The sequence below is a fragment of the Ctenopharyngodon idella genome, chromosome 19, assembly GCF_019924925.1.
Source record: "Ctenopharyngodon idella isolate HZGC_01 chromosome 19, HZGC01, whole genome shotgun sequence".
NCBI classification, from domain to species: Eukaryota; Metazoa; Chordata; class Actinopteri; order Cypriniformes; family Xenocyprididae; genus Ctenopharyngodon; species Ctenopharyngodon idella.
Window position 1 is genome coordinate 28,514,491 of NC_067238.1, and position 12,285 is coordinate 28,526,775.

Sequence of the window (12,285 nt, forward strand, 5' to 3'; positions counted from 1 at the left end):
GTTTAACTGTGAGAAGTTTTAGGTCACTACTGCTCAAAGCTTTTGCACTTTCATCCTTGTAGCTCATTGTTCATTTTTATTTATTTTTTTATTATTATTTGCAGAATTCTTTTTAAGTACATTTCCTATGAACTAAATGCACCTGTAATATTTAGCAGAACAGATAAAGCTACTTTTCCATCACCTTCTTGGACATTCCATTAAACCTAGTCCGCCTAGTTTGTTGTAATAAGCCCGAGGGCTCCACTGATCCTGATGGGGAAATAATATTTTGTAATCAAAATGATTCCAGTTCGCATGGATCCACGGAAACGACTAATAATTCTGTATTATGCGGGCCAGACAAGTAATTTGGCAATGTCACTTTGTAAAGAAAGACTAAGCGTCTGCGCACATACACATTCAAACGCTCATACCTATAGACTAAACACGTAAATGAACGGCAAGAACGCATTAAAGGTCTTCTGTTATAAAGGTGTCATTAATGGAAGTGATTCAATCAAAAACTTACTTTAGCTTGATAATAACTTTTTCTTAGAGCTACTGTAAAGTCAAAACAATCTGTCCGTTAATTTTGCTATTATCACTGTGAAGCTGCTTTTGAAACAATCTGTATTGTTGAAAAGTCTCTTATGCTCAAAGCTGCATTTATTTGATCAAAAATACAGCACAAACAGTTTTACATTTTAATATATCTTAAAATGTAATTTATTCCTGTGATGTCAAAGCTGAATATTCAGCATCATTACTCAAGTCTTCAGTGTCACATGATGCTTCAGAAATCATTCTAATATGCTAAATTTGATGCTCAAGTAATATTTCTTATTATTATCAGTTGAAAACAGTTGTGCTGCTTAATATTTTTGTAGAAAATGTGATACATTTTTTCAGGATTCTTTTATGAATATAAAGTTCAAAATATTTGAAATACATATCTTTTAGAACATTATAAATGTCAGTCACTTTTGATCAAATTAATGCTGCTTTGCTGAATAAAAATATTGATTTCTCTCTCTCTCAAAAAAAAAAAAAAAAAAAAAAAATCGGTAGTGTGTATATATACGAAAAAGGAAAAAGCTAAAAATATAATGTGCAGGTGCAAAATTCCATAGGCCCACTTTTTAGTTATTTGATCTGTATGATATGAAATCTGATAAATCTATTGTGTTTTCCCCTCTTTTTCAGGAGTTTAAGTTCATGGGTCAGTGTCGTTCTCCCTCAGTATCTCCCAGCAGACAGCCAGAATCCGCAGAGCTGGTGGAGCTTTCTCTGTTTGAGCAGTACCTGCAGGGCGGAAATCCTTTTGAGATGCAGATAGACAACAAGGAAGAGGAGACAGAGGATGTCCTGGCTTCTAATGGGGTATATAGTAGTTTCAGTACTAGTTTAAGTCATTCAAAACTTCACAATAACATATAGGTTCTAACTTTAAAATATCATTTAAATTACAGTAAATGTCAGCTGTATGGGGAAAAATGTGCCTGATGATGCTTTTATTTATTTAAACAAGCTTTATTTCAAAGACATTTTGTTTGTCGTATCTGTTAAAGTAGTCTATTTTTTCTTTCAAAAAATGTTTTTCATTTAATATAATTTGATATTTTCATCCAATTTGTTTATTTTTTTGTGGCCAAAATTTCAGGCCATTTCCTATACTTGGATAAATTCCACTCATTTCTAGACCATCTAATCTCTTGATAGCTTCAGAGTCCTTTGTATTTCAGTATTTTCATATAATATTCAACACATTTCAACAATATTTATGCTAGGCTGTTTGGCACCAGGCTTGAGAAAACAAGCATTTTATGATGGTTTACAGTTACATTTATATTCTTATTAGATGCTTGCCAAACTGACTGCTGAAAGGGGAAATAAATGGGAGTGAAAATTTGAAGCATAAATGTATTGTAACATTAAGTGGCTCATTGTCCTTATAACTATTGACAGAAGCCATTACTTCAATGTGGAGACAATAATCATTATTAAAGCTCTGATGTGCTTGGCATCTCTGATGATGCTTCTGTAATGAAAACAAATGCTGTATGTTGATGACAGAGAGTGTGAGCCCTTGGTACAAGTGCTTTTACCCTGAGAGAGAACAAAGTGTTTTGCATATAAGCTCACTGTGTTAAGTATTCCATGCTGTTTTGTTGGTAACTAGATACAATGTGAGGCGTCTATCGACTTTACATTCAGTCTTTATCCTTATGGACCTTATGGGTTGCATTTATCTGTTGAATCAGCAGCACGGATTTGACACTGGTGCATAAATGACACTTTTTTTCAATTCAAGCTCTGAACCTTAGAGAATTAAGGCTGAATCATTGTGCTAGTTTTATGATATGCTTAGTTTAATTTCTCTTTTTAACAGGGGTGTGACAGGACACTTAGCTTACAAAGCGAGACGACACGAGATTGGGTTCACGAGATGAGACGAGATTTTTGCACAGCATTTTTAAAAAATCCTCAATGACAAAATTCATGACTGGAAAAATAATCTTTTTTGAAATGTTGTAACTAATCATCTTGTAATGAGTGTCATTTCAGTTCTACTTTCTGACTATGAAATATCAAATGCATTGAAAGACAACAGCATACAAGCACTGTAAAAGGTTTTGCCACAAACTCAACTGACTGGTTTCTCTCCTGTATGATTTCATATGAGTCTCTTCAGACCATATTGTACGTGAAGTTTTTCACTCAACAAGAAATTTTGTCACATTTTAATATCGTGAGATCTCGTGGCTCAAGATCTCGTCACACCCCTACTTTTTAAGCATCAGTTATCGACTATCCCTGCTTACATAGAAATAGCTGCTCAAACCAGTCTAAGCATGTTTACTGGTATTAACTGGTTTTGGCTGGCCTCCCGGCCTGGAATCGCTGGTTTTCAGATAGTTTGGTCATCAGCCAGCTGGTCTTCCAGTCAGACTAGCTGACAAATGCCCAAAACTCTCTAAGATCAGCAAACCAGACCATCTGGGAGGCTATCAAATCCAGCAAACCAGCTTAAAGTCTGCATAATTAAACATTTTCTGAAGGTGGATGATAAACAAAGTTGGATTTTTAAAATGCTGCTTAATATTTTTATGAAAACCTTGAGAGAGAGAGATATATATATATATATATATATATAAAAAATTATTATTATTTTTTTTTTTATACAGATTTAATGAATAGAAAGTTCAAAAGAAAAACACTTATTTGAAATAGAGGTTTTGTAACATTGTAAATGCCTTTACTGTCACTTCTTTTTTTTTTTTCTTAATCTTACTGGCATCAAAATTTTGAATGGGAATGTAAATGAATGTTCGGCTGTTATGATTTATGTTTTTTCATTCTGTTTCCTCTCTCGGCAGTATGAGTCAGATGAGCTGGAAAAGAGTGTGTATCAGGACTACGACAGTGACAGTGATGTACCTGAGGAGCTGAAACAAGACTATGTAGATGAACAGACAGGAGACGCTCCAGTGAAGAGGTCAGTACTGAGTCATCATCTAGCTGCTCACGTCAGACAGTACCACCTCTAGGTTAGATTAGGTCTAAAGTAATTGCCCACAGACAGGTATGCATGGTATGATTGGCGATGTGTGTTCAATCAAGTATAAAAAGGCATGTTTTTATAAATTGTAGCTTGCTGTAGATTCAGGTCGCTTATGAATCAGTTCATTAACCCAAGGCAAGGTCAGGAGATGGCAAACTTCTCATTTATGGACTTCGTGTTCCCTCTCAGGCAGCTGAAATAGTTTAAATTCAGCCTGTGTACAGAGTGAACACAAGCTATCATTAGCCTCTTATCAGGGAGAAAGGCTTTAATTATTTTATGAAGAAAGGGCCCACAAGTCCACAAGGCTCCCGTTTAGAGCCATTCGGAGCTTTGAAGTTAAATAAAATTGTCTCAAGGAGATTGTTAAAATGGCTCCTTTCAGAATTGCACCACGTGGTGGTTTTGCTGACTACATGAGCATTTTTTCCTGCATTTTCTAATTGCTCTTGGCTTGCTCTCCGTGTCTAAGTGTGATAGAAATATCATAAATCAAGAGAATGATTAGGAATGTAATTAAACCGTGAACCCTGATGAATATTTAAAGCCTGTTTGTTCCTCACGAAGATGACTGACAGTTCTCCCTGCAGTAAGTCAGCTGCCGCATTACGTGTTGTGACACTTCATTGTTCGAGACTTCACATTTTGAGGGATCTAATGTTTTGCATATTTAAAATGACATAAGTTTTCTTAAATGTAATGTTGTGACTCCCCCTCACAATCTGTGACTTCAATGCCTGTTTAGAATACATCCGGAATGTTCTGAGTTCAATGCAAGTAAAGCTCAGTCGACAGAATTTGTGGCATACGGTTAATTACCAAAGAACTAATTTGGATTTGTCCTTCGTTTTCTTAAAAAAAAAAAAAAAAAATGGTGGTTACAGTGTGGTACTTATAATGGAAGTGAAGGGAGACAATTTTAAGGGTATTTAAAAGAAGAAATGCATAGCTTATAATTTTATAAAAGAACTTACATTAATTCTTCTTTGTGTATTATTTGAACTGTAGAGCTGTTTCAATCATCATTTTTAGGGTTTATGACATTGCAACAAAGTTGAATATCTATATATTGATATATACTATAAATTTAATATGCTATATATTACACAGAAAAGGTTAGCAAGTATTTTAAGCATTTACAAATCAGCCCCATTCACTTCCATTGTAAGCGCCTCACTGTAATTTTTTGTTTTTAAAGAAAAGGAGGGACAAGTTAATTTGTAAGTGCTTTCAGTTTAGCTTTTTTGTACTGAACCCTGAATATCCAGTAATGCAAATGAAAGAGGTCATATTATGCCCATTACTTTTTTTGGGGGTCTGCTAGAATAGGTTTTCATGCATATATGACATTGTTGCAGCACCTCTCTTCCCAGTCTGTCAGTTAACGCTTCTTTTAGTTCTGTCTCTATGAAGCCACTCCTTCAAAAACAAACAAACAAACAAACATTGTGCTCTGATTGGTCGGCTGGACCAGTGTATTGTGATTGGTCAACCACTTCAAGCTACAAACTACTAACGCAACTCAATCAGGCCTCAAATCATATATATACACCTGTTCTGCAACACCAAGACTGACTTCGGTTAAATCTGAACCCAGGTTAATGAAGGAAGAGTGTGAATGAGACTCAGTTTTGAAGGTCATTAAACTATAATGCTGATCCTGGATCTTTGTGTCCCTGCTCTGTCCCCCTTTAATCAGCGTGTCCAGAGAGACACTTCGCAGCCGGAAGAGGTCCGACTACAATCTGAACCGAGCCAATGCCCCCATCCTTACCAACACCACCCTCAACGTGATTCGCCTGGTCGGTGAGTAATTGACCTTTGACCTTACACCTGTGCAATACTGGTGGTACATGATAAAGTTGACCCTAAGCAAGGAACTGCAGTTTGCCCTCTAATTAACAGGCTAATAGCTGAATTACAATGAAAGAGGTGTGTACTTAGACTCAGCTGTGTTCTGCTTCAGCTTCCGGTCATTAACTCCATTCTGAGCATGTGCCTGCTCATCTCTTCAGGTTCATTTGAACGTCTGTTTGACGAGATGAAGGTTACGAGACCATTCATCTATAAATGTTCAGTTTAGGCTAATCTAATAGAATCTAACTGCAAAAAGATGCTGTCATAAACCCATGGGTGCGAGTTTTTCTGTGGTGTTTTGATAAAAGCACTAAAGTTGTGAAATGGATAACGGTTTTAGGCGGTTCAATTTAAAAAAAAAATAAAATTCTACAGTCAGCAGGAATGAAGTTAATTGATTAAACACCCATGGTAACATAATCAGTTATTTAGAAGACATTTCTAAATTTCTAGATTGGCTTGTGAACATTTTCTCAAAATATTTAGCCCTTTAAATTATTGTGAGGTAAGAGGTGAGAAAATGCCCCCACCCCACCCCCCTTAAAGGAATAGTTCACCCAAAAATGAACATTCTGTCAACATTTACTCACCCTCATGTTGTTCCAATCCTGTATGTGTTTCTTTTTTCTACAGAACACAAAAGATATTTTTAAGAATTATGTCCAATAAATGAAAGTCAATGGGGTCCAAAACAGCTGACAGTTCTCAAAATATTTCTATTAAATATGACGTAGGGGCTTTGAATAGGACATTTGCCAATTTGCATTTATTTTCTAAATCTTTGTGGTTTTATATTCAGTGTGTGAGCCTTGTTTGTTTGCTTTTCTTATATATTTCAGCTTTTTCATGATTTATTTTGCTTTTATAGGGAAATACATGCAGATGATGAACATTCTGAAGCCCATCGCCTTTGATGTCATCCACTGTGTGTCTCAGCTCTTTGATTACTATCTGTATGCCGTCTACACCTTCTTTGGCCGCAATGACATGGTATGCATTTTAAAGCATTGCTGTTCTCCTCCAAGTTCGCTGTTAATACTTAACATTATGAAATATTTATTATATTCAATTGGATCCTTGCTGTGCTGTTCATTAGGAAAAGCCTACCAGTACACTCATGTTTGCAAGCCCTATGGGCACTGTTCTATAATTACTTCCATTATCATGTGAGCAATTGTTTAAGTTTTCCTCAGGAAGCTGTACTCTAAACATCAAAGAAAGGTGTAAATGTCTGAACGAATTTGCAATCATGTCAATGGTATGCAGCTGTTCACCATTCTTAAAGATTAGGTTTGTATATACTGTAGTAATTTAACTCTACTGTAACTTGACATCTGACTTGCATACACAAATGAATCTGCTTCACTGATTCTCGAGAGGGAGTATTGAGAGAAAATTGTAAAAAGTTCATGTCTAGAATTGCGTAATTTTAGTGCAGATCTCTCTATGTAGGCTAGTGTTGTCACACTACTGTTCTCAAAGCTTTAATAAACACAGCTTCAGGCTAAATGAATAGGCTATCAGTTTTGAAAGCCCAGACTTGCAAAATAAAATTAGATGGCAGTTCAATTATCCTCATAATTGTCACTCTTTGAGACTCAATAAGCCATATCTAAAGAGTTTTCATTGCGTTCACCACAACAGGAATATATCACAATTTAGCAGCTCCACAGAAGGAGAGGTTTCTTGCTCCCCAGAGTGATCTGGTTATTTTCTGTGCATTGTCCTAAATGAACTTAGAACTTATGCCACCTAATCTGCCCAAAAGTTATTGAAATATTGAAACTTAAAGGGAGTTGCCTTGCCTGCTTTAATTTCCCAGAAGTCTTGCTCGCAAGCCGTTGAAGATAGACTCACAAAGATCTCTTTTAGTTGCTATGTAGCCCTTTCAGCCTTCTGAAACTCTGGTACCTTCCTCTTGTTCCATACAGGGAAAGTCTTCAAGACCCTGGTTTGCACCCTGATTTCTACCGTTTGAGTCATTGCACTTAAGGTTTGATCCTGTCAACTATATCCTAACATGGGACCCGCTTTTGTCAGACCTTTGTGAATGAAAGCAACTTTTCAATGATATTATCTGCTGCTCATACGGATCTGTGCCTCTACAACTGCAAATCAGCAATGTGACTTTCCTTCCTAGATCTCATCCACTCCGAAATCCATTCGAGAGTTTTAGGACTGCTTCCTCTACTTTATAGTGGCATATAGGCCTTTTTAACACTATTGCAGTTGTAAATGAATTTCTGAGTGCAGAGAGAGTGACATTGAAGGGGCATTGAATTGTCTCACTTTTTTCCACCTGTGTGAGCTGGGAGAATCTGTTGAAGAAGGCAAGCTTGTTAAACAGCAGTGGAGGCCATAATAAAGCTGTTGGTTGGGGCATTGGTTTTGCAGTGGCATCCCAAGGGTATCTGACTGAACTTGTTAAAGACAAGGGCTGCCTGCTGTTCTTGGACTTTCCTGACTCTTTAGCAGCCTTGCAGCCACACTGAGAGTCAAAGACAAAAATTAATGAGATTTTCCGACCTCTTTTGTCTTGCAAACATACCTCAACACCCACATCGTCCAACAACTTGTTTCACCAACTTATCCACCAACTTTGATTTCCCAGAAGTCTTGCTTGCAATCTGTTGAGGGTAAACTAGCAAAGATACCTACTAGATGCTATGTGGCTGTTTCAGCTTCCTGAATCTCTGGTACCTTCCTCTTGTTCAATACAAGGAAAGTCTTCAAGACCCTGGTTTGCTCTCCGATTTCTACCATTTGAGTCATTGCACTTAAGTTTTGATTTTGTCAACTATATCTTAACATGGGACCCGCTTTTGTCAGACCTTTGTGAAGTAAAGCGTCTTTTCAATTATATTATCTGTTGCTCAACCGGATCCGTGCCTCTACAACTGCAAACCAACAATGTGACTTTCCTTCCTAGATCTCATCCACTACAAAATCCACCACTCTAGAGTTTTAAGACTGCCTCCTCTACTTCATGGTGTCATATTGGCCTTTGAACACTATTGCAGGTGTAAATGAATTCCTGAGTGCAGAGGGAGTGACATTGAAGGGGCATTGAATTGTTTCACTTTTTTTCCACCTCTGTGAGCTGGGAGAATCTGTTGAAGAAGGCAAGCTTGTTAAACAGCAGTGGAGGCCATAATAAAGTTGTTGGTTGGGGCATTGGTTTGGCAGCGGCAGCCCAAGGGCATCTGACTGAACCTGTTAAAGACAAGGGCTGCCTGCTGTTCTTACACTTTCCTGACTCTTTGGCAGCCTTGCAACCACACTGAGAGTCAAAGACAAAAACGAATGAGATTTTCAGAGCTCTACTGTCTTGCAAACATACCGTAACACCCACATCATCCATCTTGTTTCACAGCTACCCAGCTCACTGTTTACCACCTAAAACGCCCTCAAAAAGATGTTTGTTCTAGGTAGGCTTCAAGATGCCATGAACTTTTTCTCTGGGAAGAAGAAACTAAGCAGTTGGCTCCTTGGTGTGCCAATAATATTATTCAGTTCCATTGTTTAATTGTTGATATCCTGACATTCTTATGAGATCTATTCCACAAGACTAATCCTATCTAGTAACCAGCCCGTCAGTCTAGGCTTTGATTGGCATAACTAATGGCCTGCTGTTTTCTAAAGAGACTCTATGGCCTTCAAAAAGTGTAAAATAGTTTTTCTGTCATGGGATTTGACAGTAGCGAGTTCTGACATTTTTATTTCCATATTACAGAAGTGTGCCATTTTCACTCTGTATGCTTTGCAAATAATTGTTTGTTTGCTGTGCTGAGCCAGTGCTAAATCAAAAGTAAATGCTTTCATGCTGGGGGATTGAGGCCAGTGCCCTTGCACACTATAGAGCTGGAGAAAAGTCCTTGCTCTCCATTTGGCCTCCGCTTGTGGTTTAGCATCGTAAGTGATGCTTTCATTCCTAAAGAAGATCATTCATGGGCAAGTATGGGCCTCATACAAGGAAATGAGAAGCCTTGAGGAGAATTGAACTTTTAGATATATACATTGATCAAGACAGGGCTCCTGATAAGACTTCAAGAGTGATCTGGATTTCATTACTTTGCTGATGTGCAAGTTTTCACCTTGGATTTTGTCTTTGAAAGCCACTTCTGTTCATGGGGACTAATGTGAACAAGAGAGATAAAATTCACTCTTCTCCAACTTGCCAAGGCAACTCTTTTTTTTTTTTTTTTTTCCTCCTCATGCCCTCTTCTTGAATGACAGTGTAGTGTATTATCTTTGATATTTAAGTGCTGACCACAGAGGTTTTCACTTCAACTCTATCCTGACCAAATCCAGCAGCAAATCTGAGGGAGTCTGGATATAGCCACTATGAGATCAGCTGTCAGATGCCAGCGAGGTTGAGTGCTTTGCCTGTAACCCACCGACAGCTTTGAAGGCGTATTAAATAAAACAACACATCTCATCTTTCCCCCTCTCTCGTTCTGGTTTTCACACATTCACCTCTTCTGCTGAGCGGACAGCAAGAGAAATAGCGTGAGAGGGGTTTTTGTCACTAATGGAAACTTTTTCAAACTCTTAAATGAATAACAGTAGCTGTCAGTATCAGAGGCAGCCGGTCTCGTAGAAAAGCCTATGGAGACAAAAAAGTAAATATCATTACTTATGGAATTGATATGCTCATTTGGATTCACTTTCACCCATGGCTAACTCCAAACACACAAGACATTCAATCTCGTATGGAGATGGAGATTATGTATTGCGCCATTTCATTTAGTAATGAACAACATTAGGATCTGAAAGGTTTGTACGCCATTGTGTACTGCTGGAGTATCAGCTCTGCCATGCACATAATTTAAGATGCATTGGTCTTGGCATTCATTGCTCTTTGCCTCAAGTTAATAACTTAGCTTAAAAGCAATGAAAGGAAAGAACGGGGAACGATATGCAAGTGGCTTATCTGAAAATGGATCACCTCCAGGATGATGAAGGGCTTGAGTATAGGGAAAGGCCTAAGTAGTGCTTATTAAGTGTCGCAGTTAGAGTTAGTAATGGACGGGAAGATGCCACTGTCACGCTAACAGATGGCTTCTTTGGAAACTTTGCAAAAATGTTAAAGTCAGAGACAGACTGCAGTTTTATTGTCCCCCTGACAGCCATTTGTTCACCAAGTAATTGAAAGAGTTAAATTGCACAATGCTAGGCTGTACTTTTGTTCTGGCCTGGCAGTTGCACAAATATGGTGGAAGTTACAGATTTTCTTAAAGGATTAAAAGTGTGTGTTTTTTTAGCATAGTGTTAACACTATGCTTTAAATTCCCAGTAAATACCATAAATGCAAATATCTTTATTTAATCTCTTCATCTTTTTGCTATTTCATTATTTGCTTTGTGTCGATTTTATTTTCCTTTTTGTTTCTCAATGCAAAGCACTTCCAATCTGCATCTCTGCCTTCACAAGGCTCTCAACCTGGTGTTTCCAGACAGACAATCCCTGATTATTGGGTAAGACTGCAGTGTGGAGCTTGTTGGCAGTAGTTATGTCTGCCATTGTGTGCTGTGTTTTCACCCCCTTACACTTTTTATGTCTCATTAGTCAATTCACAGCAATGTCCTGTAATTTCCTAGTATGGTCTGATGTAGATTAGTTCCCATGCTACTTTGTTTGCAAGATGTTACCATTAACATTAACACCCGGATTTCAGCTGTGGCGTGTAATGCAGTCACTCCTACTAGCCACTTTGGCAGGTTGAATTTTATACATTTTCCAATTGTAGGCATCTGAAATAATAAACTAAGTGCAATAGTGTTGTCAAAAATAATGATTTTTCAATACATTTCGATACTGAAATATCTGAAACACTCCTAATACTCATTTTCCACAGAATAGATACACAATACTAGCTGCGCTTTCTTGCTCTCTAATTCTCTCCTACAGCGAGTTGACACACAGACCCGCCTCCCCTCACTCGCTCGTTTCATTTGCTCTGGATGAATATTGTTGGTGTTACAGGGCTTGAATTTCAGTGTCATATTGTGCGTCATTTTACTCATTCCCACAGATTTTGTGCTCACACCAAAAGTGCGTGCACATAAAGCAGCCTCTTAGTACTAAATTGAGTGTAAAATAATGGCAAAATGGTGAGTATTCATGTAAACACAGTCAGTTATGTTTTAAGTGAACGTAAACAGTTGAGAAAGAAAACACATGTGTAACAGTATAATGGATCCATGCGTCAGGTCTTAAAGTGACAGCAGCCTAATATTCTTCCTGCCAAATTATGAGATAATATTAAAAATATCTATATGGCAGTTTTTCCTCATTGGATCAATGTCAAAACTGTGGCCAGTGAAAATGCGGAGTGGCTAGTAACTTTGGAAAGCCACTAGCCACAATGGCTGGTGAGCAAAAAAGTTAATGTCAAGCCCTGATTATAATATTATATTATGAACTCTGTCAATTAATGTTTTTGTGTTGCTTGCAAATGCATGTGAGACATTTATAATCAGTCATAGTCAGCTCAGTGTTCTCAAATAAAGATTGAACTATTCATTGATTCTACATCTTGAACTGGCTTACACAAAAAGTAGTTTGAAAGGGATTTAAGGATTAAACTTTTAATCCTAAAATCTTTTATGAAGTCATGTACAGTATTATCCTTTGTTGTATCTGTAAATTCAGTGCTACTCTATAAAAGTTCTTACTGCTGTCTATTTAAAGATTTACTGCTTTGTTCCCATAGTAAAGTCGAACCGATGTTTCCCGTTCTGTCGTTAATGTCAGATCTATTGCATATTAAAGACACGTTGGCTTGCTTACATTAATTTCTGCATTTGTAAATACATTTCCAGTGAACGATCGCATGAGAATTTCCCAGTCCCATTCATCCTTCCCTTTTAATGAAAAACTAA

General features: G+C 37.5%; 1 protein-coding gene across 9 annotated transcripts in view; it reads left to right on the top strand.

The window, feature by feature from the left end:
- vps50 (VPS50 EARP/GARPII complex subunit) overlaps positions 1-12,285 on the top strand; it is a 135,959-nt gene that overhangs the window by 77,948 nt on the left and 45,726 nt on the right. For 4 of the 9 annotated variants that reach the window (XM_051872198.1, XM_051872199.1, XM_051872203.1 and 1 more), the window contains 5 exons: positions 1,186-1,362; positions 3,360-3,478; positions 5,244-5,350; positions 6,270-6,391; positions 10,804-10,878. The exons of 1 other annotated variant lie outside the window; for it this stretch is intronic. In XM_051872198.1, the coding sequence (XP_051728158.1) occupies positions 1,186-1,362; positions 3,360-3,478; positions 5,244-5,350; positions 6,270-6,391; positions 10,804-10,878 (600 nt within the window). The remainder of the gene's footprint in view (positions 1-1,185; positions 1,363-3,359; positions 3,479-5,243; positions 5,351-6,269; positions 6,392-10,803; positions 10,879-12,285) is intronic. 4 more of the 9 variants (XM_051872200.1, XM_051872201.1, XM_051872205.1 and 1 more) reach the window with 1 other exon arrangement.